Source organism: Oncorhynchus gorbuscha, linkage group LG19, assembly GCF_021184085.1.
Source record: "Oncorhynchus gorbuscha isolate QuinsamMale2020 ecotype Even-year linkage group LG19, OgorEven_v1.0, whole genome shotgun sequence".
Classification (NCBI taxonomy): domain Eukaryota; kingdom Metazoa; phylum Chordata; class Actinopteri; order Salmoniformes; family Salmonidae; genus Oncorhynchus; species Oncorhynchus gorbuscha.
This window is the reverse complement of record NC_060191.1, coordinates 4,775,447-4,803,128: the sequence shown is the minus strand read 5'-3', so window position 1 is coordinate 4,803,128 and position 27,682 is coordinate 4,775,447. Positions and strand designations below refer to the sequence as shown.

Here is a 27,682-nt window from a genome sequence, read left to right as displayed (position 1 = left end):
CCGTATAATTGACTTTGAAAGTGGTTACATAGTTAGAAGGAGAGAGTGAGGTTGACCAATGGATTCTCTTTGAAAGAAAATCCATTGAAACATACAGCTACTCTACCAAAGAAACCAAAGAAAAGTTAGACTAATTCATTTGTTTAGTCTTTTTTTTTTTTCCTGTTTTCCTGTGAAATAAGTACATTGAGTACATTTCCTTAAAGCTGGAGTCCTTAGTTGTTACGTCCATTTTTGGACTTATAAATGAATGACATATACACATTGATTCTTGAAGAATATAACTTGAATCATGAGCTTAGTTGAAATGTCATACCATATCAGAACCCAAAATATAAGCTTGTTTTACTCCAATATTTGTAAACAATGCAAATGTAAACAAACACTGTATAGCCTCCAAACATGGTTAAAACTGATAATGTTGATATCATGGGTGGTCAGTCTTTGCATCCACAGCTCTGTCTATGAATTTAAGAGTGGTTACATTTCTCCAGGCCCATATCTCAGCTTTATACCAAAACAGAGGTGGGGTGACCTCTTTGTTATGGTTTCAATTCAGGATTCTAGCTTTGTGTTATTGTTTTGATTTCAGAAAAATGTTTCAATGATTTACCTGAGACATGAATTCCCAGCAAAGAAATGTGCTTTATGAGCCTTTATATGTATACTGAACAAAAATATAAATGCAACATGCAACCATTTCAAATGTTTTACTGAGTTACAGTGTATATAAGGAAATCAGTCAATTGAAAGAAATTCATTACGCCCTAATCTATGGATTTCACATGACTGAGCAGGGGCACAGCCATGGGTGGGCCTGGGAGGGCATAGGCCCACCCACTTGGGAGTCAGGTCCACCCACTGGGGAGCCAAGCACAGACAATCAGAATTTTTTTTTTTTCCCACAAAGGGGCTTTATTACAGACAGAAATACTCCTCAGGCCTCAGCGGCTTATGGTAGAGAAACCAACATTCAATTCTCTGGCAACAGCTCTGTTGGACATTCCTGCAGTCAGCATGCCAATTGCATGCTCCCTCAAAACTTGAGACATCTGTGGCATTGTGTTGTGACAAAACTGTACATTTTAGAGTGGCCTTCTTTTGTCCCCAGCACAAGCTGCACCTGTGTAATGATCATGCTGTTTAATCAGCTTCTTGATATGCCACACCTGTCAGGTGGATGGATTATCTTGGCAAAGGAGAAAAGCTCACTAACAGGGATGTAAAAAAAATGTGTGTACAAAATTTGAGAGAAATAAGATTTTTGTGCGTATCAAACATTTCTGGGATCTTTTATTTCAGCTCATGAAACATGGGACCATGCTTAGGGAATGTGACTTTGGGAAAGAGGTAATCTTAATGGGAGATTTTAACATTAATTATGAAGACAAGTTTAGTAGGAAAACCCTCAAACGGATCACTAATACCTTTGACCTTACACAGCTAGTTAAAGGACCAACCAGGGTGACTTGTTGAATACCTAAGAATACCTAAGAGTGAATTAAGCTATTTTGAAAACGCAATTAAGGGAATTAACTGGAATGATCGCTTGTCCTATACAGACGTGGAAGCTGATAGTCAAGTTTTTCTATCCACAATCCAGACTACAATAAATAGTTTGCTAAAGAAAATCAAATCCAAACCTGGCCAAAAGAGCACTCTTCCTTGGCTAAATGGAGAAATCTGGAAACTGATGAAAGAACGAGATTATGCTCTAAAAACAGCCCTAAAATCCAAATTAGAGCATGACAGATGTAGGTTTACCATGTTGAGAAATAAGGTGATGAAAGAAATCAGACAGGCCAAGGCAAACTTTTTTATTAACATAATTGGTGAAGCAAAGGGAAATTCTAAACTGATCTGGGAGAATCTAAAAAAGTTAACAGGGAAAGACCATAGTAACACTGCAAAAAGACTAGAAATCATGGTGAATAACTTCCCATGTCTGGAATACACTGCCATCAGACACACATAACTGCATCACATATCACACTTTCACAAAATGCTTGAAGACATGGCTAAAGGTCAATCAAATTTGTGAACATGGTCCCAAGCTGTGTGTTGCCGCTTTCCATGTTGTCTGTAGCTTGTGAGGTGTGGAAACACTTTGTTGCTTTTATGAATTTTGTCTTGCTGCTTTTTGCTCTATGTTGCTCTGTCTGTATGCTACGTCTTGCTTGTCCTATGCTGCTATGTCTGTATGCTACGTCTTGCTTGTCAAATCAAATCAAATCAAATCAAATTTTATTTGTCACATACACATGGTTAGCAGATGTTAATGCGAGTGTAGCGAAATGCTTGTGCTTCTAGTTCCGACAATGCAGTGATAACCAACAAGTAATCTAACTAACAATTCCAAAACTACTGTCTTATACACAGTGTAAGGGGATAAGGAACATGTACATAAGGATATATGAATGAGTGATGGTACAGAGCAGCATACAGTAGATGGTATCGAGTACAGTATATACATATGAGATGAGTATGTAGACAAAGTAAACAAAGTGGCATAGTTAAAGTGGCTAGTGATACATGTGTTACATAAGGATGCAGTCGATGTTGTAGAGTACAGTATATACATATGTATATGAGATGAATAATGTAGGGTAAGTAACATTATATAAGGTAGCATTGTTTAAAGTGGCTAGTGATATATTTACATCATTTCCCATCAATTCCCATTATTAAATGGCTGGAGTTGGGTCAGTGTCAATGACAGTGTGTTGGCAGCAGCCACTCAATGTTAGTGGTGGCTATTTAACAGTCTGATGGCCTTGAGATAGAAGCTGTTTTTCAGTCTCTCGGTCCCAGCTTTGATGCACCTGTACTGACCTCGCCTTCTGGATGATAGCGGGGTGAACAGGCAGTGGTTCGGGTGGTTGATGTCCTTGATGATCTTTATGGCCTTCCTGTAACAACGGGTGGTGTAGGTGTCCTGGAGGGCAGGTAGTTTGCCCCGGTGATGCGTTGTGCAGTCCTCACTACCCTCTGGAGAGCCTTACGGTTGAGGGCGGAGCAGTTGCCGTACCAGGCGGTGATACAGCCCGCCAGGATGCTCTCGATTGTGCATCTGTAGAAGTTTGTGAGTGCTTTTGGTGACAAGCCAAATTTCTTCAGCCTCCTGAGGTTGAATAGGCGCTGCTGCGCCTTCTTCACGACGCTGTCAGTGTGAGTGGACCAATTCAGTTTGTCTGTGATGTGTATGCCGAGGAACTTAAAACTAGCTACCCTCTCCACTACTGTTCCATCGATGTGGATAGGGGTGTTCCCTCTGCTGTTTCCTGAAGTCCACAATCATCTCCTTAGTTTTGTTGACGTTGAGTGTGAGGTTATTTTCCTGACACCACACTCCAAGGGCCCTCACCTCCTCCCTGTAGGCCGTCTCGTCGTTGTTGGTAATCAAGCCTACCACTGTTGTGTCGTCCGCAAACTTGATGATTGAGTTGGAGGCGTGCGTGGCCACGCAGTCGTGGGTGAACAGGGAGTACAGGAGAGGGCTCAGAACGCACCCTTGTGGGGCCCCGTGTTGAGGATCAGCGGGGAGGAGATGTTGTTGCCTACCCTCACCACCTGGGGGCGGCCCGTCAGGAAGTCCAGTACCCAGTTGCACAGGGCGGGTCGAGACCCAGGGTCTCGAGCTTGATGACGAGCTTGGAGGGTACTATGGTGTTGAATGCCGAGCTGTAGTCGATGAACAGCATTCTCACATAGGTATTCCTCTTGTCCAGGTGGGTTAGGGCAGTGTGCAGTGTGGTTGAGATTGCATCGTCCTATGTCCTATGTTACTCTGTCTGTATGCTACGTCTTGCTTGTCCTACGTTACTCTGTCTGTATGCTACGCTTGCCTTACTCTGTCTGTATGCTACGTCTTGCTTGTCCTGTTACTCTGTCTGTATGCTACGTCTTGCTTGTCCTACGTTACTCTGTCTGTATGCTACGTCTTGCTTGTCCTACGTTACTCTGTCTGTATGCTACGTCTTGCTTGTCCTACGTTACTCTGTCTGTATGCTACGTCTTGCTTGTCCTACGTTACTCTGTCTGTATGCTACGTCTTGCTTGTCCTATGTTACTCTGTCTGTATGCTACGTCTTGCTTATCCTATGTTGCTCTGTCTGTATGCTACGTCTTGCTTATCCTATGTTGCTCTGTCTGTATGCTACGTCTTGCTTATCCTATGTTGCTCTGTCTGTATGCTATGTCTTGCTTGTCCTATGTTGCTCTGTCTGTATGCTACGTCTTGCTTATCCTATTTTGCTCTGTCTGTATGCTACATCTTGCTTGTCCTATGTTACTCTGTCTGTATGCTATGTCTTGCTTGTCCTATGTTGCTCTGTCTGTATGCTACGTCTTGCTTATCCTATGTTGCTCTGTCTGTATGCTATGTCTTGCTTGTCCTATGTTACTCTGTCTGTATGCTACGTCTTGCTTATCCTATTTTGCTCTGTCTGTATGCTACATCTTGCTTGTCCTATGTTACTCTGTCTGTATGCTATGTCTTGCTTGTCCTATGTTGCTCTGTCTGTATGCTACGTCTTGCTTATCCTATGTTGCTCTGTCTGTATGCTACGTCTTGCTTATCCTATGTTGCTCTGTCTGTATGCTACGTCTTGCTTATCCTATGTTGCTCTGTCTGTATGCTATGTCTTGCTTGTCCTATGTTGCTCTGTCTGTATGCTACGTCTTGCTTATCCTATTTTGCTCTGTCTGTATGCTACATCTTGCTTGTCCTATGTTACTCTGTCTGTATGCTATGTCTTGCTTGTCCTATGTTGCTCTGTCTGTATGCTACGTCTTGCTTATCCTATGTTGCTCTGTCTGTATGCTATGTCTTGCTTGTCCTATGTTACTCTGTCTGTATGCTACGTCTTGCTTATCCTATTTTGCTCTGTCTGTATGCTACATCTTGCTTGTCCTATGTTACTCTGTCTGTATGCTATGTCTTGCTTGTCCTATGTTGCTCTGTCTGTATGCTACGTCTTGCTTATCCTATGTTGGTCTGTCTGTATGCTACGTCTTGCTTGTCCTATGTCTTTATTGTCTATATTGTAATTGTTTTTAATAACTTGCCCAGGGACTGCGGTTGAAAATTAGCCGTCTGGCTAAAACCGGCACTTTTACTGAAACATTGATTAATGTGCACTGTCCCTGTAAAAATAAAATAAACTCAAACTCAAACTCAAACACTTTACATGTTGAGTTCATATTTTTGTTAGTATACATACAACTCATTTTAAAGCTTGATTTAATGTATTATGAATTATGCCACGTAGGGGAGTAAAAATGAAATGGAGTTACCCCACATTTCTCTTTATCTCTCTTTTTAATGTAGGAGTCAGGTTTCACCCCTAAACCAAGAATCAGACAAGCAACAGATTTGATTTACAATGCACTTTGTATTTAGCAGGTAAGAAAGTTCCACTGAAATTGAGTTGTTGTTATTTACTGATATTGAACAGAAGTGTGTGTTCATTTGTATTACTTTATTTGTCAATGTATGTATCTTTTTATTTGAAATCGTGTTGTTGTTTGATGGCCAAATGTATAAAACATTTCTCAAATTCCTTTTTTATCCAAATGTTATATTAGGCTAATATAACATTTGCTGTACTAACATTGTGGCTTTGGAAATGTTTGATCTGGCTGTGTTTCTATCAGTAGACGTTGTCTGTGGATACTGCACACGTATCAGAAACGATTTGATACTATTTGTAAATAAAAACCTTGATGTGGCTGTTTGAATGTTTGTTTACTAATCAATTTATGTTCTTGAATTCCATTCTGACCTCAGACTGCACCTGACGTCTTGTTTGACCTGTCTGCTTCCCTCACTGCTGATAGCCTGCTACTAACACCCAGCACACACAATCAATCTCTCAGCAACCCAATGTGGCCACACTACAGTACCCACAGGTCCCACATCAGGGCAGGCGGCGCTAGAGATGGGGTGGCCTATACCAGTGGAGGCTGCTGAGGGGAGGACGGCTCATATAATGGCTGGAACAGAGTAAATGGAATGGTATCAAACCAGGTGTTTGATATATTTGATAGTAGTCTACTCATTCCGCTCCAGTCATTACCACGAGTCCGTCCTCCTAAATGAAGGTGCCACCAACCTCTTGTGTCCTATACAGTGGAGATTTGCTTGATTGACCCCATTTGACCTTGTTGTACATGCAGGCACTCACAGCTCAGGTGTGAACTTAGACCACACATTTAAGCCTGAAGATCTTGCTCCAGACTAATGCAGGTGTCAAACTCATTCCATGGAGGGCCTAATGTCTGTGGGTTTTTGTGAGGGGAAGTTCCTTACTAATTAGTGACCTTAATTCATCAATCAAGTACACAAGAGGAGTGAAAACCCAGACACTTGGCCCTCCGTGGAATGATTTTGACAAGAGCCCTAATGCCTCTTCCTGCCCTTCCTTGTTGGAACATGGAACCTCCTTTGAGTACCAGCATCACTCAGGAGATAGACCAGACTGTCCCAGTCACTGATTCCTAAAAGGTGGATCAAGACCCAATTGGGCCATGGCCAGCTTGTCATGGGTCATGGCTGGATTTGGTCTGGGTTGTAGGGTTGTCTATATTTGGTGGGTCACACCAGACTTAGATCAACCTCGCATCATTGAATCTGTCCCATTACGACGTCTGTGAGAGCATGGACAGGGCCATTGAAGCCATCTCCATTTTGAAGCAGTCCATTTTCTTCTGCGAATTGGCAAACAAACTGAGTGTCCACACTGCCACCTGTACTGTGTTGTTAAAACAGATATAAAGCCAAGGTTGGAGATTTACTGTCACCTGCAATTATGGAATATTTGCTCACAAGTATAATTCATTGGCTGATCCCATGTGATTACCCAGATGGGATCATGTGATCCTTCTTTAACCCATAGAAAGACCCACCCAGTTGACTACTTCAAAATGGTGAAAGTCATCAATGGTGCCACCCATGTTAAAATGACCTTTAGGGCCCTAGAGTTATTCTCTATGGATCACACAAACACTTGGGCTGTAAGTGGGTAACAATTAGGGTTGCAAAATTACAGGAAATCTCCAACCAGAATTTCAGGAAAACCAGGGAATTTATTGAAAGTTTCCAGAATTTTGCAACCCTAGTCACAATGGAAAAAAGGTCTGGGTAATACTGTTCACTGTAATAAAAACATTTAGAATTTGATCTGCCGACATCTGTAAACTAAGTCTAATAATAATCACTCAAACACACAGGAGTATTGTCTCAGTTCACTTTTTATTGTTTCACAACAGTTGACTGGCACCCATGTACCGTGGTTTTGTTTTTGCTACATATAGCACAGATGACCTATCCATCTTTACATTGCTGTAAAACAACAATAAATAAATACTAAATCAAACACTATCCCAGGAAGTAGTGGTGTTGGGGTCTGGGGGACAAAAGTAGTGGTGTTGGGGTCTGGGGGACAGAAGTAGTGGTGTTGGGGTCTGGGGGACAGAAGTAGTGGTGTTGGGGTCTGGGGGACAGAAGTAGTGGTGTTGGGGTCTGGGGGACAGAAGTAGTGGTGTTGGGGTCTGATGGACAGAAGTAGTGGTGTTGGGGTCTGATGGACAGAAGTAGTGGTGTTGGGGTCTGATGGACAGAAGTAGTGGTGTTGGGGTCTGATGGACAGAAGTAGTGGTGTTGGGGTCTGGGGGACAGAAGTAGTGGTGTTGGGGTCTGGGGGACAGAAGTAGTGGTGTTGGGGTCTGGGGGACAGAAGTAGTGGTGTTGGGGTCTGGGGGACAGAAGTAGTGGTGTTGGGGTCTGGGGGACAGAAGTAGTGGTGTTGGGGTCTGATGGACAGAAGTAGTGGTGTTGGGGTCTGGGGGACAGAAGTAGTGGTGTTGGGGTCTGGGGGACAGAAGTAGTGGTGTTGGGGTCTGATGGACAGAAGAAGTGGTGTTGGGGTCTGGGGGACAGAAGTAGTGGTGTTGGGGTCTGGGGGACAGAAGTAGTGGTGTTGGGGTCTAGGGGACAGAAGTAGTGGTGTTGGGGTCTGGGGGACAGAAGTAGTGGTGTTGGGGTCTGGGGGACAGAAATATTAATTAGTGTCCTTCCTCACAAAAGTCTGTTTCTTTGTTGAGTTGGAACAGTGTGACGTCCCAACTCCATTTTGGCAACTTTGCACTTCAAGAATACCCAGACAGGTCTACTGTGTTTCAGTGTCGTGTACAGCAGCCCTGCCTGTAGGTTGGCTCGCTGCTGTGTGTCTGTCACACCAAACACTCAGAGAATAACTAGAGAAGACTAAGAGATCATTTTTGTGTACCTAGACTTTCCTATGTGAACAACATTTAGAGTAAAACTTCTGTAGTTTAGTTATCAGAGCTGGAAGTGAGCAAAATATGGATTTGTAAAGCCTTCATCACAACCAGTGAGGATGATGCAGGACAGCCTGGTCACCACTGGAGGCTACTACAGATAGTTAGTATTGCCAATCTAAAAGGTAAAGCTCTTTAAAGCAGGTACAGCTGCTTAAATATTGATAAAGTGCAGCAGACAATCCTAATTCTGCATTTTCCATATTCAGTCTAATGAAATGTTAATCCAATGACAAACTAATGAAAATATCTACGAGTCAATTCAGGCTTAATGTATCATTAGACATGTATCCTTAACATTGTTATTCATTTAATACATTTTAATATTTCAGCAATTACATAATATTGAAAGAAATTAGTGCATCATGTTTGTTGTCCGTTTCAAATCAATCACATTAAGAGGAATCTGATGCCTTTTCCTGGCTTGACTGATGATTCAACTTCAGAACCATCATTTCAGTTCTCATATTAGACTTATCATAGGGTGATGTCCCAATAACCCCCCATAGCTTGCTTTCCTTTTAGATCACAGATCTGACAGGACTGGATGGGCATCAGTATTATGAAGGACACCTATCCAGCCCTTTCATATATCCATGATGGTTATGGTGGAAAGAAAGCCACTACAGGCATCTGGGACACGTTTGTGCTTCAGTGAGCCTCATTCATTCAGGCTCTTAGAGGGTAATCGAGGTTCCTTCAGGACGGTGCAACATTATCAACAGTACAGATAGAAATAGAATGTATAGAACTGACAGGATTCCCTGTTCCATACCACATAGAACCATGCCTGTTCTTTATTAGACATTTCTATCCTAAATGTTTTGTGATGTCATCACTCTCCTGTCCTGAATAATCTAAATGTTCCAATTGGAGGTTGATTCTATTGTGTCAACAGGGAACACTAACAATCTTTCTCAAATGCACCCAACACTAACACGAGTCTGGTCCATCTGGGTGTATGAAGGATTAACCCTCATCTCCACATGCAGTTCTACAGTAGCTCTTACAAAACAAAAGATGTAACAAACAAAAATAAACAATAAATTAAATCTGTGTTGTAAACAATAGTCTAACAAGTATTTACAAAAAAATGAAGTATACATTGTAATAAGCTGCCGTTGTAACTTCTTAAAACCCACTGTAGCGTATTATAGAGTTGGGTTTAACAGTTTACGTGTCTGTATGAGGGAGTTTATTAACAGTCTTGTGAAGGAAACGCCAGGGGTCATTGACAAGAGTCGTCATCTTTTAGTGTTCACTGCTCAATTGTTGCCTTATTGGTCAGTTTTTCTGGGAACATTTCCCGCCGTAGATGGTTGATCATAACAAATTTAACATGAGAATGACATTTTTATGGTCTATGCAGTAAGGACCAGCGTCATCTCCTTCACAGAGGCTACAGTATTAAAGTGGGACTTTGATAATGCTGATATAGACATGCTAACCTGGAGCCAAGATGTTAGAGTAAAGCACAGCAGACAACTAGTGCTGCATCTTAACAGGTTAAAGTGGCTTCCTCAGCCGCAGGGCATTCTGTCCTTCACACAGTGACCGGTTAGAACTGGACCGTTGCCCCAATGTTAGATCAGTTACAGATGGAGAGGAAGTCACTTCAGACTGATGAGTTGCAGCCTGTTTGTGATGGAAGGTTCAGTGGCCCTGCTTGCTACCCTGAATAAAACACATTTTATTTCACAGTTCACTTCAACTTCACGGAAAAGAAGGAAGGAGAGGTGTAGTGACGAGAAGGAGGCTTTGAGTGAGTGAACTAACTGTAGTATATAGGGTAGTAGTGCACACTTTGTAGTGTGGTAGCGTACAGAGCAGCCTCTAGCAGCAGCAGACAGTAGTAAATGAGTGGTGAACTCCTGAACTGCCGGTTTGTGCTGGCCAGTCTCTTAAACAGGATAGCAACAAGTCCTCCTCACAAAGAAAGAAAGAGGGGGAAAAAAAGTGAGGAATGAAATTAATCTAGGAAGGAGAGAAAGGCTTGTGTCCCATGTTGGAATGAGAGATGAAGAGAGAGGAAGAAGGGAATGTTCTACGGTTGTTCCTCATTCTTCTTTAACGATATGCGTTTCTTCCTGGCAGCCAGCATCTCATAGAAGGGGTCCACGCTGACCGCAGAGCTGGAGAGAGGGATGGAAGAAACAGAAACAGAATAGAGGAATGTTGGTCTGATGCATTTCTAAATGTATCATCCATACACCCTACTCTGCCTTCATGCCTGCCTGCCTCCCTCCCTACGTACTTGATGTGGTGGATCCATTCGTCTTTCTCCTCAGGTGTGGGGGCAGAGATGCGGTACACGTTGTGGTTCCCCTCCACCACTCTGCCGTCTGCCTCCGTCTTACAGGCCTTGATCAGCTGACCACGGTTGTTGGGGATGTACAGCTCAAAGCAGTTCTGGGAGGGAAGAGCGGGAGTCAGGAGAAATGGTGCAGTGATCATGTCCCATGTTGACATTCTAAATGTATTGATAACAAACTCACAGGTTTCCTGGGGTCTTCAACCTCCCGGATACTCAGGTTCTCTAGGGGAATGATACCTCTGGGCTCCTTATCCTGAACACACACATTATACACACTGTAGTGCAGAACACTGATCCACGTTACAATGTTCTGTTACATAGATCTTTACCCTCTCTGTAATGGATTACATTTCCATCACATTGTTCTACAGTGGCACTTTGACAGCTATAATGTTGACTTACTGTAGTATACTCAAAGTAGTAAAGGCAGTTGTCTGTGAGAATGAACCATCTTCTTTTCCAGGTCTTCACCCGTCCTCCTGAAATACAAACAGACCAATAGAGGCATGAGACAGGGTGGTATCTGGAGGTCAGCAGAATACCGACTGGACTGGAGAAACTCATTCCACTTGACTGCTCCACATACTGAAGCAAATATTCCATTACTACACATCACCTTCAGGATATTACAGTTATTCAGACAGCTTGATTAGCCTTACATTTCCAATGCCTTTGTATGCCAATTCATCTCACACGGTAATATGAGACGTCTAATGTCTGACAAAAGGCATATGTGGACAATAACTTTTCTTCTATATGCCTGTTGGCCATTTTGGTTCCATAAGAATGATATTGTTTCTCATGGACCCATTCTCCCAGTACATACCTCCTGAGAAACAAGCGGCAGCAGCAGAGGGTGGAAATCACAGGGAGAAGCAGAGACAACAGGGACCAGAGGTTTTGGGGGAGGGAGGGAGAAGACGGCAGAGATATTAGTGACAAACAGATCACAGACCCCACCATGCAAGAGAAGACGGTTCAGACTGCCATGATGCAAGAGGGTGAGGTACTGAGGGAAGCTCCATGTAGAAGTCGCTCATAGACACATATCTAGGATCAGTTTACTGTGCCCCAATCCTAATCTTAACATAGCGGAGAAAACACAAACTGATCTTATATGAGAATCCAAGGGCAGCTCCCTCAGTGTGGACAATTCTGTCTATTTACCCATCATGCAATGGCAGTCTTGAGATCATAATACATGGACGATGTTTTAGGCATCATCGCTGGACAACAAGTCTGGCAATATTGCCTCAGAACATTGGCGGTGTATCATTATCTTTAGTGTAAACTTGAGAGAGAAGGAAGCAGGCACATAACAGCACAAAGCCTTAGGAGAGAGAGCACACAAGTTTACACTCACTATCCAAAAACCCTGGGGCTGATCAGGACCGTTACAGACATTACAGAATGTTAATATGTTTTTAAGCCATCCAAATCATCCATATTTGGTTTTGAAACTACCTTGAGGCGATCGGCAGAGAGAAGCCGCAGTACCCCCTCCCACCACCCGGCATCACCACCGCCAGCTCACCTAATTTGAGGAGCCAGCCCTCTCTGTCGGGGTTGAAGAAGGTGTGTGTCAGGTCGTTCCCATCATCCTCAGGGATCTTGAAGGGCTCGTTCTTGATGCTGTCATAAAGATTCTGTGGTAGACAGAGACAAGAGACATTCAGAGGGGTTGGGTTAAATGCGAAAGACAGATTTCAGTTGAATGCATTCCGTTGTACAACTGGTATCCCCCTTTCCTTTCCATTGAGGAGAGACTAACAGCAGGGAGATTCACTATAACACACTGATATTTTATCTGAACGAGAGCTTCATGCCACTGAACCCCTCCAAACTGATGAAAAAAGATGATCACGCAGTCAAGAGCCAACGACACCTCTCTTCCACAAAAACTCCCCTAGCCCCTCCCCATAGCTCCTATGTTCCCCTCCCTCACTCACTCTGAGCAGGTCCTCTGGCAGGTCTCCACCCTCATTGATGCCTCTGTTCATGGAGATGAAGCGGTCCAATCCAGGCTTGTCTCTCACGTTGGGGTTGTGGAGGCTGGTGTTCAGCATGATGATAGCAAACGACAGCACATAGCACGTATCTGAGGAGAGAGCGGAAACATAGGATGAGAAGTGGCTAGTAGACCTATGTTATAATGATGGTAAGTGTGTGTACCAGTGCTCTGGAAGACGCCAGGGTTGCAGTGACAGTATCTCTGGGCAAAGGCCTCCATCATCCTGTCAATCTTCTGAGCCTCGCCAGGCAGACGGAAACTCCACAGGAACTGCCTGCAGGGTTCACACAAAGGTCAGAGAGAGCACTGGCAGTCATGGTAACAAAGATGCTGATGTAGTGTTTGTATCCTCTACAATTTGAAATTGATGTACTGTTTTTTATTAAATGTCAGAGCTTATCATAGAGGACACCCCAGCTTACCTGAGAGCCTGGACCAGGTTGAGATCAGTGAACTCGTGAAGGTCAACAAACGCCTGCAGAACCTTGAGATTAAAGTCCTCCCTACAGGAGAGAAGAGGAACGTAGACTTCTGATGCTGTTCAGCCCAACAATAACAAAGACAATAGCAAGGAAAAGAGAGGGAATGGTTACCTCTCTCCCAGGTAGTCTCCTATAGCAGTCTTGTTGAGTCCCTCTCCTTTGTACAGGAACTGGGCAACATCCTCTTGAGTGTGTCTGAGCAACTCATTCTCCACCAGGAACACAATACCCTACACAGACAGACACACAGACAGAGAAACTACAATCAAAAGAGAGTAAACGCTTCAAGAGATTGATGAGAAGACAGACGGGAGAGGGGTTGTGGTGAAAGAGAGGGGTTGTGGTGGGAGGGGGTTGTAGAGTAAAGCTGATCAGATTTATGTATCCATTCCATGTCCCCTTTTCACCTTTTTGGGGTCCATATTAAACTTCTTCCTTCCCATGGCCACATGCCTGTTCTTCTGTAGAGTTTTACTGCAGGGAGGAAAGACAAGGAGTGAATCTCATTCAACACAATACCTCTCCATCAATTATACATACAGTTAGAGGGTAATGGAGAGGACAGAGTGGGGAAGTCACAATAAAATAGCTCTTAGAAATGCTACATTGACTGAAAACACAATCTAATTTTCAGCTATGAACCTGGGGAGTTGCCGGGGAGAGGAGAATAGTCGAAGACGCCAATAGGAAGCTATATATTTTTTACATAAACTTAAAAGTGAAATTGCCATAGATGCAATATTGAGTAAAAACAGAGGTAACCTGAATGCATAGGAAGTTATTTTGGGAAACACGGCTGTCACATGGACTCTCTCTAATCATCCCATTATAATTCAACTTCAGATACACCAGGGGGGAGGGACTGTGCTACACACTGAATAATGGAACTGAAATATTCAGGGGACCATCTGTGTGTTTTTCTCACCTGCCCTCTGTGCTGGTCTCCAGTCCTTCCACCTCTATGATGGCCTCTCTGAGCTCGTCTCTGAGCCTCTGGATCTCCTGCAGCAGAGCTCCCTTCCTCCGACGGATGTCCTCCAGCTCAGAGCGCTCCTCTGGACTCAGGTCTACCGGGACTGTAGGGAAGGAGGGAGAAGAGGGTGAGAGAATAAAAAGATGGACGGGGATAGAAAAACAGGGAGCATGGAAATGGGAGACAATGGGGAAATGGTGGGGACAGAGAGAACTAAGTTAAAATTGACCTGAAAGGGGACAGTATTCAAAGTCAGTTTGCTACTGTGCATTTCTTACTGAAAACAATAAGTAAAAGCCGTGTTTTACAAAACACAAAACTAGTCATATCCAATCCCATTTCCAAACAGTTATTCAATTTCCCCTCTCTATTCTTGCTAGTTTCTCCACTCACTGACCTGTACCTAATTCCTCCATTTTGGTTGTCTAGTCAAATGGAAATGTGTGGAAAATCAGGCGGTTGATGACGGGCGTCTCATTGCAGCCTTGATATACTGGAGCACTCAACCTTACAGCCTATTCATTGATAAAGAAAAGTTCTTAGAGCTCAGAAAACCATCTAGTCCGGCACAGAAGTACCCTATCAACACAGAACAGAAGTACTGTAGATAAGAGGAAAAACAAAGTTTAAAATCAAATAAGCCAAAACACTGGCTGCAGGGCTTTCACTTTGAAACATTCCATGGAATCCTGACAATCTCTAATGTGACAGCGGGAGTGGTTAGACATGACAAATACTAGTTGGGGACAGAGATAAGATCTACATACAAAAATATGTTTACACGTCCTCCCTTTCGGCATATGTGAACTATGCAGGACAATTTGCACCAAAAAAAATATTAATTCCAAATGACACCTCTCTAGCTACTGTCAATCCTCAGATGTTTTCAACTAAAGTAACTAAATGGATTAGGCGTGTTATCAGTGCTTCACAGATTTTTGTAGCTTCTTCACTCAGAGGATAGATTTTTTATCCTAACACAGCACTAACACACCTGTTTAGACTAATTATCAAGCCACTATCTAATTAGTTGTATCAGGTCAGATGTGTTAGTGCTGGAACAACGATGTACAGTCCTCTGGGTCCCCAGCCTGGACTGGAGTTTTAAAAAATAGAGGCGACAGTATCGCTGCAAACCACAGTAATACCTCGGTAGAGTGACCAGCCACTACAGTGCCACGATCAGGTTCATGTGTTTAGGATGACAGCTAAATGACATCTGTAAGTCAACAACAACCCCGTTACCCCACCCCTCAGAATGAGGTGAATAACTAACGAGCTAGCTAAGTTATTCAATGTTTTGATTCTTGACGGACAGTGGGTAGGTTTAAGGTGAAATAGTAACCAATACTGTAATGAATAATGTTAACTAGCTATTTGGATAAGTGGTCAAACTACAACAAGTAGTTAGCTACAACTAGTTACCCAGTAAGCCTAATAAGAGTTAGCTAGCTTGCTAACTAGCGAGTTAACGTTAGCCAGTACTGTATTATTAGCTTACGTCGACTGCGGTTATAAGGGACTCTCATATGAGAAACATGCAGTACATTATAATGCATACAACGTTAATGTTGTTTAGTGACAACTGTGCTCTAATTGTGTAGTGAAATGCATGCTGTTACAGCTAGCTGAATGTTATTATAAGCGAAGCGTTAGCGTAGTGATACTTACTGTAGTCCAGGTCATCCATTTTTGGCGCTTTGCTTTTAGGCATAAATATTTCAGAGTCGACTGTCATTCAATAAATGAAAAAGTAATGGATATATGAAAATATATCCTCCAAATAAAAAGGAAATAAATAAATAACCAGCCTTGCGTACCGAAACCTGGGGCACAGACAAAGGAGGTGGTGGTACAGGAAGTGACGCTAACTTTTTGTTTTAAATAAACACGTCCTCCCTTTCGGCCATTTTTGTAAGGAACTTCTGAACCCAGAAAGAAGCCACACAACCAAAGACACTGATAACAAGCCATTTTCATATGTGACACAAACATCTGAGGTTGTTATGGCCAATATAGTAGAACTTGGTTTCTTTCCCAATAACTGCCTGGAAAATGGGTCACTGTATGTTTTTTTTTAAATTAAAGGTTCAATGCAGCCGTTTTTAAAATTATCTCAATATCAAATCATTCCTGGGTAATAATTTAAGTAAAATCTAATTTTATTGGTCACATACACATTTGTAGCAGATTTTATTGCGGGTGTAGCGAAATGCTTGTGTTCCTAGCTCCTCCAACAGTGCTCCCTGTATCTAACAATTCATAACAATACACACATCTTAAAGTAAAATAATGAAATTAAGAAATAAATATTTGATCGAGCAATGTCGGAGTGGCATTGACTAAAATATAGTAGAATAGAATACAGTATATACATATGAGATTAGTATATTAAGTACCTTACTGTGATTATTTTTGTTCATTTTAATTGAAAACAAACTAAAATAACTTTTTTAGCAAGGAGTAATTTTACAAACACAAATTTTTCTTGGACTGTCTGGGAGTGGTCTGAGTGGGGAGGATTAAAAAAAACTTGCTGTTATTGGCAAAATAGTTTAACTCTCTTGTTAAGATTGAATCCTTCTACATCGGCTCTGACGCTCGTCGGATGTGGCAGGACTTGAAAACTATTACAGACTACAAAGGTAAACCCAGACGCGCGCTGCCCAGTGACGCAAGACTACCAGACGAGCTAAATGCCTTTTATGCTTGCTTCGAGGCAAGCAACACTGAAGCAAGCACGAGAGCACCAGCTGTTCTGGACGACTGTATGATAACGCTCTCGATAGCCGATGTGAGCAAGACCTTTAAACAGGTCAACATTCACAAAGCCACGGGGCCAGACGGATTACTAGGACATGTACTCAAAGCATGCGCAGACCAACTGGCAAGTGTCTTCACTGACATTTTCAACCTCCCTGACCGAGTCTGTAATACCTACATGTTTCAAGCAGACCACCAAAGTCCCTGTGCTCAGGAAGCGAAGGTAACCTGCCTAAATGATTACCACCCCGTAGCACCCACATTTGTAGCCATGAAGTGCTTTTAAAAGCTGTTCATAGCTCACATCAACAGCATCCTCCCGGATACCCAAGACCTCCTCCAATTCGCATACCGCCCCAATTGCACTCCACACTGCCCTTTCCCACCTGGACAAAAGGAACACCTATTTGAGAATGCTGTTCATTGACTACAGTGTTCAACACCATAGTGCTCACTAAGCTAAGGACCCTGGGACTAAACATTTTTTATTTTTTTAATTTTTTTATTTCACCTTTATTTAACCAGGTAGGCTAGTTGAGAACAAGTTCTCATTTGCAACTGCGACCTGGCCAAGATAAAGCATAGCAGTGTGAACAGACAACACAGTGTTACACATGGAATAAACAATTAACAAGTCAATAACACAGTATAAAAAAAAATGGGCAGTCTATATACAATGTGTGCAAAAGGCATGAGGAGGTAGGCGAATAATACAATTTTGCAGATTAACACTGGAGTGATAAATGATCAGATGGTCATGTACAGGTAGAGATATTGGTGTGCAAAAGAGCAGAAAAATAAATAAATAAAAACAGTATAAAAACAGTATGGGAATGAGGTAGGTGAAAATGGGTGGGCTATTTTCCTATAGACTATGTACAGCTGCAGCGATCGGTTAGCTGCTCGGATAGCTGATGTTTGAAGTTGGTGAGGGAGATAAAAGTCTCAAACTTCAGCGATTTTTGCAATTCGTTCCAGTCACAGGCAGCAGAGTACTGGAACGAAAGGCGGCCAAATGATGTGTTGGCTTTAGGGATGATCAGTGAGATACACCTGCTGAAGCGCGTGCTACGGATGGGTGTTGCCATCGTGACCAGTGAACTGAGATAAGGCGGAGCCTTACCTAGCATGGACTTGTAGATGACCTGGAGCCAGTGGGTCTGGCGACGAATATGTAGTGAGGGCCAGCCGACTAGAGCATACAAGTCGCAGTGGTGGGTGGTATAAGGTGCTTTAGTGACAAAACGGATGGCACTGTGATAGACTGCATCCAGTTTGCTGAGTAGAGTGTTGGAAGCCATTTTGTAGATGACATCGCCGAAGTCGAGGATCGGTAGGATAGTCAGTTTTACTAGGGTAAGCTTGGCAGCGTGAGTGAAGGAGGCTTTGTTGCGGAATAGAAAGCCGACTCTTGATTTGATTTTCGATTGGAGATGTTTGATGTGGGTCTGGAAGGAGAGTTTGCAGTCTAGCCAGACACCTAGGTACTTATAGATGTCCACATATTCAAGGTCGGAACCATCCAGGGTGGTGATGCTAGTCGGGCATGCGGGTGCAGGCAGCGATTGGTTGAAAAGCATGCATTTGGTTTTACTCGCGTTTAAGAGCAGTTGGAGGCCACGGAAGGAGTGCTGTATGGCATTGAAGCTCGTTTGGAGGTTAGATAGCACAGTGTCCAATGACGGGCCGAAAGTATATAGAATGGTGTCGTCTGCGTAGAGGTGGATCAGGGAATCGCCCGCAGCAAGAGCAACATCATTGATATACACAGAGAAAAGAGTCGGCCCGAGAATTGAACCCTGTGGCACCCCCATAGAGACTGCCAGAGGACCGGACAGCATGCCCTCCGATTTGACACACTGAACTCTGTCTGCAAAGTAATTGGTGAACCAGGCAAGGCAGTCATCCGAAAAACCGAGGCTGTTGAGTCTGCCGATAAGAATATGGTGATTGACAGAGTCGAAAGCCTTGGCGAGGTCGATGAAGACGGCTGCACAGTACTGTCTTTTATCGATGGCGGTTATGATATCATTTAGTACCTTGAGTGTGGCTGAGGTGCACCCGTGACCGGCTCGGAAACCAGATTGCACAGCGGAGAAGGTACGGTGGGATTCGAGATGGTCAGTGACCTGTTTGTTGACTTGGCTTTCGAAGACCTTAGATAGGCAGGGCAGGATGGATATAGGTCTGTAACAGTTTGGGTCCAGGGTGTCTCCCCCTTTGAAGAGGGGGATGACTGCGGCAGCTTTCCAATCCTTGGGGATCTCAGACGATATGAAAGAGAGGTTGAACAGGCTGGTAATAGGAGTTGCGACAATGGCGGCAGATAGTTTCAGAAATAGCGGGTCCAGATTGTCAAGCCCAGCTGATTTGTACGGGTCCAGGTTTTGCAGCTCTTTCAGAACATCTGCTATCTGGATTTGGGTAAAGGAGAACCTGGAGAGGCTTGGGTGAGGAGCTACGGGGGGCGGAGCTGTTGGCCGAGGTTGGAGTAGCCAGGCGGAAGGCATGGCCAGCCGTTGAGAAGTGCTTATTGAAGTTTTCGATAATCATGGATTTATCGGTGGAGACCGTGTTTCCTAGCCTCAGTGCAGTGGACAGCTGGGAGGAGGTGCTCTTGTTCTCCATGGACTTCACAGTGTCCCAGAACTTTTTGCAGTTGGAGCTACAGGATGCAAACTTCTGCCTGAAGAAGCTGGCCTTAGCTTTCCTGACTGACTGCGTGTATTGGTTCCTGACTTCCCTGAACAGTTGCATATCACGGGGGCTATTCGATGCTAATGCAGTCCGCCACAGGATGTTTTTGTGCTGGTCGAGGGCAGTCAGGTCTGGAGTGAACCAAGGGCTGTATCTGTTCTTGGTTCTGCATTTTTGAACGGAGCATGCTTATCTAAAATGGTGAGGAAGTTACTTTTAAAGAATGACCATGCATCCTCAACTGACGGGATGAGGTCAATGTCCTTCCAGGATACCCGGGCCAGGTCGACTAGAAAGGCCTGCTCACAGAAGTGTTTTAGGGAGCGTTTGACAGTGATGAGGGTGGTCGTTTGACTGCGGCTCCGTGGCGGATACAGGCGATGAGGCAGTGATCGCTGAGATCCTGGTTGAAGACAGCAGAGGTATATTTGGAGGGCCAGTTGGTCAGGATGACGTCTATGAGGGTGCCCTTGTTTACAGAGTTAGGGTTGTACCTGGTGGGTTCCTTGATGATTTGAGTGAGATTGAGGGCATCTAGCTTAGATTGTAGGACTGCCGGGGTGTTAAGCATATCCCAGTTTAGGTCACCTAACAGAACGAACTCTGAAGCTAGATGGGGGCGATCAATTCACAAATGGTGTCCAGGGCACAGCTGGGAGCTGAGGGGGGTCGGTAGCAGGCGGCAACAGTGAGAGACTTGTTTCTGGAGAGAGTAATTTTCAAAATTAGTAGTTCAAACTGTTTGGGTATGGACCTGGAAAGTATGACATTACTTTGCAGGCTATCTCTGCAGTAGACTGCGACTCCGCCCCCTTTGGCAGTTCTATCTTGACGGAAGATGTTATAGTTGGGTATGGAAATCTCTGAATTTTTGGTGGCCTTCCTGAGCCAGGATTCAGACACGGCAAGGACATCAGGGTTAGCAGAGTGTGCTAAAGCAGTGAGATTCTGCCACATTGATCCTCAAAACTGGGGCCCCTCAGGGGGGTGTACTTAGTCCCCTCCTGTACTCCCTGTTCACCCACGACTGCGTGGCCAAGCACGACTCCAACACCATTAAGTTTGCTGACGACACAACAGTGGTAGGCCTGATCACCGACAACGATAAGACTGCCCATAAGGAAGTCAGAGACCTGGCAGTGTGGTGCCAGGACAACAGCCTCTCCCTCAATGTGAGCAAGACAAAGGAGCTGATCGTGGAAAAGGAAAAGGCGGGCCGAATAAGCCCCCATTAACATCGACGGGGCTGTAGTGGAGCGGGTCGAGAGTTTCAAGTTCCTTGGTGTCCACCAACAAACTATCATGGGCCAAACACACCAAGACAGTTGTGAAGAGGGCACAACAACACCTTTCCTCCTCACGAGACTGAAAAGATTTGGCATGGGTCTCCAGATCCTCAAAGCTCTGACCCCTTCCAATTGGTTTGTACACTGTTGCTTCTCACTGTTTATTATCAATGCATAGTCACTTCACCCCTCCCTACATGTACAAAATACCTCAACTAACCTGTACCCCCACACATGGACTCGGTACCAGGACCACCTCTATATAGCCTTGTTGTTATTTTGTGTTATTTTAATTTTTGACTTTTGTTTATTTGGTAAATATTTTCTTAATTCTTTCTTGAACTCTCATCTTATTTTTTGAAAAAGCTGTTGCGCAGCAACTCATTGCCTTCCTGAAGACAAACAATGTATACAAAAAGCTTCAGTCTGGTTTTAGACCCCATCATAGCACTGAGACTGCACTTGTGAAGGTGGTAAATTACCTTTTAATGGCGTCAGACCGAGGCTCTGCATCTGTCCTCGTGCTCCTAGACCTTAGTGCTGCTTTTGATACCATCGATCACCACATTCTTTTGGAGAGATTGGAAACCCAAATTGGTCTACACGGACAAGTTCCGGGCTGGTTTAGATCTTATCTGTCGGAAAGATATCAGTTTGTCTCTGTGAATGGTTTGTCCTCTGACAAACCAACTGTAAATTTCAGTGTTCCTCAAGGTTCCGTTTTAGGACCACTATTGTCATTCGAAAACATAATGTTAACTTTCACTGCAATGCGGATGACACACAGCTGTACATTTCAATGAAACATGGTGAAGCCCCAAAATTGCCCTCGCTAGAAGCCTGTGTTTCAGACATAAGGAAGTGGATGGCTGCAAACTTTATACTTTTAAACTCGGACAAAACGGAGATGCTTGTTCTAGGTCCCAAGAAACACTTTTAAACTCGGACAAAACGGAGATGCTTGTTCTAGGTCCCAAGAAACAAAGAGAGCTTCTGTTGAATTAATCTTGATGTTGTACAGTTGTCTCAAATAAAACTGTGAAAGACCTCAGCGTTACTCTGGACCCTGATCTCTCTTTTGACGAACATATCAAGACTGTTTCAAAGGACAGATTTTTCCCGTCAATGTAACATTACAAAAATCTGAAACTTTCTGTCCAAAAATGATGCAGAAAAATTAATCCATGCTTTTGTTACTTCAAGGTTAGACTACTGCAATCCTCTACTTTCCGGCTACCCGGATAAAGCACTAAATAAACTTCAGTTAGTGTTAAATATGGCTGCTAGAATCCTGACTACAACCAAAATATTTGATTATTACTCCAGTGCTAGCCTCCCTTCACTGGCTTCCTGTTATGGCAAGGGCTGATTTCAAGGTTTTACTGCTAACCTACAAAGCATTACATGAGCTTGCTCCTAACTATCTTTCCGATTTGGTTCTGCCGTACATACCTACACGTACGCTACGGTCACAAGACACAGGCCTCCTAATTGTCCCTAGAATTTCTAAGCAAACAGCTGGAGGCAGGGCTTTCTCCTATAGAGCTCCATTTTATGGAATGGAATGCCTACCCATGTGAGAGACGCAGACTCGGTCTCAACCTTTGTCTTTACTAAAGACTCATCTCTTCAGTGGGTCATATGATTGAGTGTAGTCTGGCCAAGGAGTGTGAAGGTGAACGGAAAGGCTCTGGAGCAACGAACCGCCCTTGCTGTCTCTGCCTGGCCGGTTCCCCTCTCTCCACTGGGATTCTCTGCCTCTAACCCTATTACAGGGGCTGAGTCATTGGCTTACTGGTGCTCTTTCATGCCTTCCCTAGGAAGGGTGCGTCAATTGAGTGCGTTGAGTCACTGACGTGATCTTCCTGTCTGGGTTGGCGCCACGGCGGAGATCTTTGTGGGCTATACTCGGCCTTGTCTCAGGATGGTAAGTTGGTGGTTGAAGATATCCCTCTAGTGGTGTGGGGGCTGCTTTGGCAAAATGGGTGGGGTTATATCCTTCCTGTTTGGCCATGTCCGGGAGTATCATCGGATGGGGCCACAGTGTCTCCTGACCCCTCCTGTCTCAGCCTTCAATATTTATGCTGCAGTAGTTCGTGTTGGGGGCTAGGGTTAGTTTGTTATATCTGGAGTACTTCTCCTGTCTTATCCGGTGTCCTGTGTGAATTTAAGTATGCTCTATCTATTTCTCTCTTTCTCTCTCTCTCTCTCTCTCTCAGAGGACCTGAGCCGTAGGACCATGCCTCATACCTGGCATGATAACTCCTTGCTGTCCCCAATCCAGCTGGCCGTGCTGCTGCTCCAGTTTCAACTGTTCTGCCTGCGGCTATGGAACCTTGACCTGTTCACCGGACGTGCTACCTGTCCCAGACCTGCTGTTTTCAACTTGATTATGCCATTCTTAGTGCAAATTTCAGAAAATGAAAAAGACTAGCTAAAAGATAAATTGCAGTTAATTTTTTCAAACTGTGTTTGTCCATTTCCCCAGGTTTATAATGCATAGAGACAGCAGGAGCGGTAGAGATACTCTTAATGATTGGCTATGAAAAGCCAACTGACATTTACTCCTAAGGTGCTGACATGTTGCACCCTCGACAACTACTGTGATTATTATTATTTGACCATGCTGGTCATTTATGAACATTTTAACATCTTGGCCATGTTCTGTTATAATCTCCAACCAGCACAGCCAGAAGAGGACTGGCCACCCCTCATAGCCTGGTTCCTCTAGGTTCCTTCCTAGGTTTTGGCCTTTATAGGGAGTTTTTCCTAGCCACCGTGCTTCTACACCTGCATTGCTTGCTGTTTGGGGTTTTAGGCTGGGTTTCTGTACAGCAGTTTGAGATATCAGCTGATGTAAGAAGGGCTATATAAATCAATTTGATTTGACTGTTGGTTAAGGGCTTGTAAGTAAGCATTTCACAGTAAGGTTTACAATTTTTGTTATTCGGTGCATGTGACAAATAAAGTTTGATTTTGATTTGTCTATTAACTAATTTACCACATGGTGACGTCACCATGGAAAGGCCAAAGCTCCATTCCACCAAAACAAGCTGAATTTTTGTTGCAGTATTTTCAAACAGCTCTTTCACTAAAAGGGCATTATCTACATTTTGACAGTATTATTACAACTTCAGTGTGGAAATATATGTAAAACACCAACAAAAAAAGTTGACTGCACTAGGCCTTTAATGATTAGGTGAGGGACAATGTTCAGCACTTACTTCCTTATCATCACTGAGAAAAGGTCAGATGTGACCTCTCACAGGGCAGACCTGCAGATCACATGGGCAGCTACATGATTATGTAATGTACTCTGGAGTGTCAAGTAACTCCAAATTCTAATACAATTTGGACCTAGGGATAACATATGCCAATATAGTTTTTTGCCTGACAAATGTCCAACACAAAGGATGAGACATTGGTCTTTATAAAGACCCCCACCATGGATGAGTGTCAAGGAAGGGAAATGCATCCTTTTTCCTGGTGATCCAGAAATGATCGTATTGTGAGAAGGCAAGGTTCCCTCCCTGTCACGTGTTTGCAATTCAACCTTGTCAATTCAGTGATTACATAAGGAAGGTAGCATTTCAATGTATTTGATCAGGCTCTCTGAGATGCAACAAATACAGACATGAGTTTCAGGCTGGTTCAGGGATCAGATATCAAAAGGAAGGAGAGCCTACTTCAAAGAAGAGAGGAAGGAGGGAGGCCATTGGAAGAAGAGGAGGAGCCATGGGGTGGCAATAACAAGACACTGTGGCAGGGGTAGATTAGTCAGAGGAGAGGGAGAGAGGGGGATGGAGGAAAAGGTTCTGAGGCATCAGTTTCCTTGTTTATCAGCGGACTGAGACTTATTAAATCAGCAGACAGGCACTAGGGCTAGACTTTGTTATTAAGTCACGTTTCAAACAATTGTCTTCCAGATAAATATGGTAAGAATGTTGTCGGTAATGTTATTTTTCCTCCGTTAAAGCAAATCAATGCCATGTGTACTAAACAGATACACAGTCTTTCCATAAACAACAAAAACATGTTGGGTACTCCTGAGGGGGGGGTTGATGCAAGGAAAATAACATTTTGTAGAGGTAGACAAGTTTACAAGAAACATTTATTTTAAGGAAAAAACATTTTAAAAACAATATATAACTATGAACTGTACATTGTATGTATATTTTTCATTTTAGTAATAATTACAAGTTTATTACAGGCCAATCCATCTATAGACAATACATCTTACTGGCATTAGCAAGGGGTCACAGCTCGGGTTGCAAAATTCAGTTACCCAGGGAATTTATTGAAAGTTTTCCTGAATTCCCGGTTGTAGGACCCTGGTCACGGACACTGAGCAGTACATCAGGTTTAAATTGTCACAGCGAGTCTCTTAAAATTGAGAGTGAATAGTTTTGTAATTATTTGTCATAATGCACTGACACCAGCCCGAGAACCACCATCCAGTCTTGTGAAATGTTTTATCCTCAGGCCATAGAAGGAAGCTTGGTGTATATCCTGTCAATTGACTTTGCATGACCAGGGATGGACAGCTTTGGCCTAGGGACCAAGGCCCGTTTGAAGTATTTCCCTTAAAGTAATCACTGATAAACTAACTGATTAGCGACACTGCATCAGCGAGGATTGTATCACATAGCCTTCACCTATCAAGTCTTGTGATATCAGGGATTACTCAGAGGGAGGAGTAAAGGTTCAATATAAAAATGAAGGGAGGAAGGGCTGCATCTGAAAGTATTTGAACAGGGCCTAAAATTAGCAGGCAAGAGAACAGAGGCCTTGAGTTACTGGACCAAACAGCCCCGAGCAGTCAAACATGGCATAACTGATTGATACATGCTCATGAGATTAAATTCCTGACATATTACATTTGTTCCGGTCACAATTACATAAGAATCATATGTTTTTAAGGTTAACTAAAACACCCATTCAACATAGACATACTAGGTACAGCTGAAGCTGGAAGTTTACATACACCTTATACATTGAAACTCAGTTTTTCACAATTCCTGACATATAATCCGAGTAAAAATTCCCTGTTTTAGGTCAGATAGGATCACCACTTTATTTTAAGAATGTGAAATGTCAGAATAATAGTAGAAACAATTATTTATTTCAGCTTTTATTTCTTTCATCACATTCCCAGTGGGTCAGAAGTTTACATACACTTAATTAGTATTTGGTAGCATTGCCTTTAAATTGTTTTTCTTGGGTCAAACGTTTTGGGTAGTCCTCCACAAGCTTCCCACAATAAGTGGGAAGAGCTGGTGTAACTGAGTCAGGTTTTTAGGCCTCCTTGCTCACACACGCTTCTTCAGTTCTGCCCACAAATTTTCTATGGGATTGAGGTCAGGGCTTTGTGATGGCCACTTCAAAACTTGACATTGTTGTCCTTAAGACATTTTGCTACAACTTTGGAAGTATGCTTGGGGTCATTGTCCATTTGGAAGACCCATTTGCGACCAAGCTTTAGCTTCCTGACTGAAGTCTTGAGATGTTGCTTCAATATATCCACAATTTTCCATCCTCATGTTCAAATCAAATGTATTTATATAGACCTTCTTACATCAGCTGATATCTCAAAGTGCTGTACAGAAACACAGCCTAAAACCCCAAACAGCAAGCAAATGCAGGTGTAGAAGCACGGTGGCTTGGAAAAACTCCCTAGAAAGGCCAAACCTTAGGAAGAAACCTAGAGAGGAACCAGGCTATGAGGGGTGGCCAGTCCTCTTCTGGCTGTGCCGGGTGGAGATTATAACAGAACATGGCCAAGAAGTTCAAATGTTCATAAATGACCAGCATGGTCAAATAATAATAACCACAGTGGTTGTAGAGGGTGCAACAAGTCAGCACCTCAGGAGTAAATGTCAGTTGGCTTTTCGTAGCCAATCTTTGAGCGTATCTCTACCGCTCCTGCTGTCTTTAGAGAGTTGAAAACAGCAGGTGAAGCATGATGCCATCTATTTTGTGAAGTTTACCAGTCCCTCCTGCAGCAAAGCACCCCCACAACATGATGCTGCCACCCCATGCTTCAAGGTTGGGATGGTGTTCTTCGGCTTGCAAGCCTCCCCCTTTTCCTCCAAACATAACGATGGTCATTATGGCCAAACAGTTCTATTTTTGTTTCATCAGACCAGAGGACATTTCTCCAAAAAGTACAATCTTTGTCCCCATGTGCAGTTGCAAACTGTAGTCTGGCTTTTTTATGGCGGTTTTGGAGCAGTGGCTTCTTCCTTGCTGAGCGGCCTTTCAGGTTATGTTGATATAGGACTTGTTTTACTGTGGATATAGATACTTTTGTACCCGTTTCCTCCAGCATCTTCACAAGGTCCTTTGCTGTTGTTCTGGGATTGATTTGCACTTTTCGCACCTTCCTGAGCGGTATGACGGTTGCGTGGTCCCATGGTGTTTATACTTGCATACTATTGTTTGTACAGATGAACGTGGTACCTTCAGGCATTTGGAAATTGCTCCCAATGATGAACCAGACTTGTGGAGGTCTACAATTTTTTTTCTGAGGTCTTGGCTGATTTATTTTATTTTCCCATGCTGTCAAGCAGAGAGGCACTGAGTTTGAAGGTAGCCCTTGAAATACATCCACAGGTACACCTCCAATTGACGTCAATTAGCCTATCAGAAGCTTCGAAAGCCATGACATCATTTTCTGGAATTTTCCAAGCTGTTTAAAGGCACAGTCAACTTAGTTTATGTAAACTTCTGACCCACTGGAATTGTGATACAGTGAATTAGAAGTGATATAATCTGTCTGTAAACAATTGTTGGAAAAATGACTTGTGTCATGTACAA

General features: G+C 43.4%; 1 protein-coding gene across 2 annotated transcripts; it reads right to left on the bottom strand.

The window, feature by feature from the left end:
- Window positions 1-9,138: 9,138 nt before the first annotated feature.
- On the bottom strand, window positions 9,139-15,993 carry LOC124005424 (cytohesin-2). Of its 2 annotated transcripts, none has more exons than XM_046314680.1 (12): window positions 15,792-15,993; window positions 14,073-14,223; window positions 13,555-13,621; window positions 13,259-13,377; window positions 13,088-13,168; window positions 12,827-12,939; window positions 12,604-12,752; window positions 12,189-12,300; window positions 11,057-11,133; window positions 10,836-10,907; window positions 10,595-10,749; window positions 9,139-10,472 (listed from the first exon to the last, which is right to left on the bottom strand). In XM_046314680.1, the coding sequence occupies exons 1-12, from the start codon at window positions 15,856-15,858 to the stop codon at window positions 10,385-10,387; spliced, it is 1,251 nt and encodes a 416-aa protein (XP_046170636.1). In that variant the 5' UTR covers window positions 15,859-15,993; the 3' UTR covers window positions 9,139-10,384. The 2 variants fall into 2 exon arrangements, with proteins under 2 accessions (XP_046170636.1, XP_046170637.1); XM_046314681.1 differs by lacking the exon at window positions 15,792-15,993 and adding an exon at window positions 14,518-14,637 and having other exon boundaries at window positions 11,057-11,135; window positions 12,188-12,300.
- Between the last annotated feature and the right edge of the window lie 11,689 nt (window positions 15,994-27,682).

Bases quoted from the DNA above. Each gene is read 5' to 3' on its own strand.
- LOC124005424 (XM_046314680.1), bottom strand. From the start codon at position 15,858: ATGACAGTCGACTCTGAAATATTTATGCCTAAAAGCAAAGCGCCAAAA. The intron at 13,378-13,554 runs GTGAAAAGGGGA...CTGTCTGTGTAG, and splicing joins TTAATATGGACCCCAAAAAG to GGTATTGTGTTCCTGGTGGA. The intron at 11,134-12,188 runs GTGAGCTGGCGG...TTTGTATTTCAG, and splicing joins GGGCTGGCTCCTCAAATTAG to GAGGACGGGTGAAGACCTGG.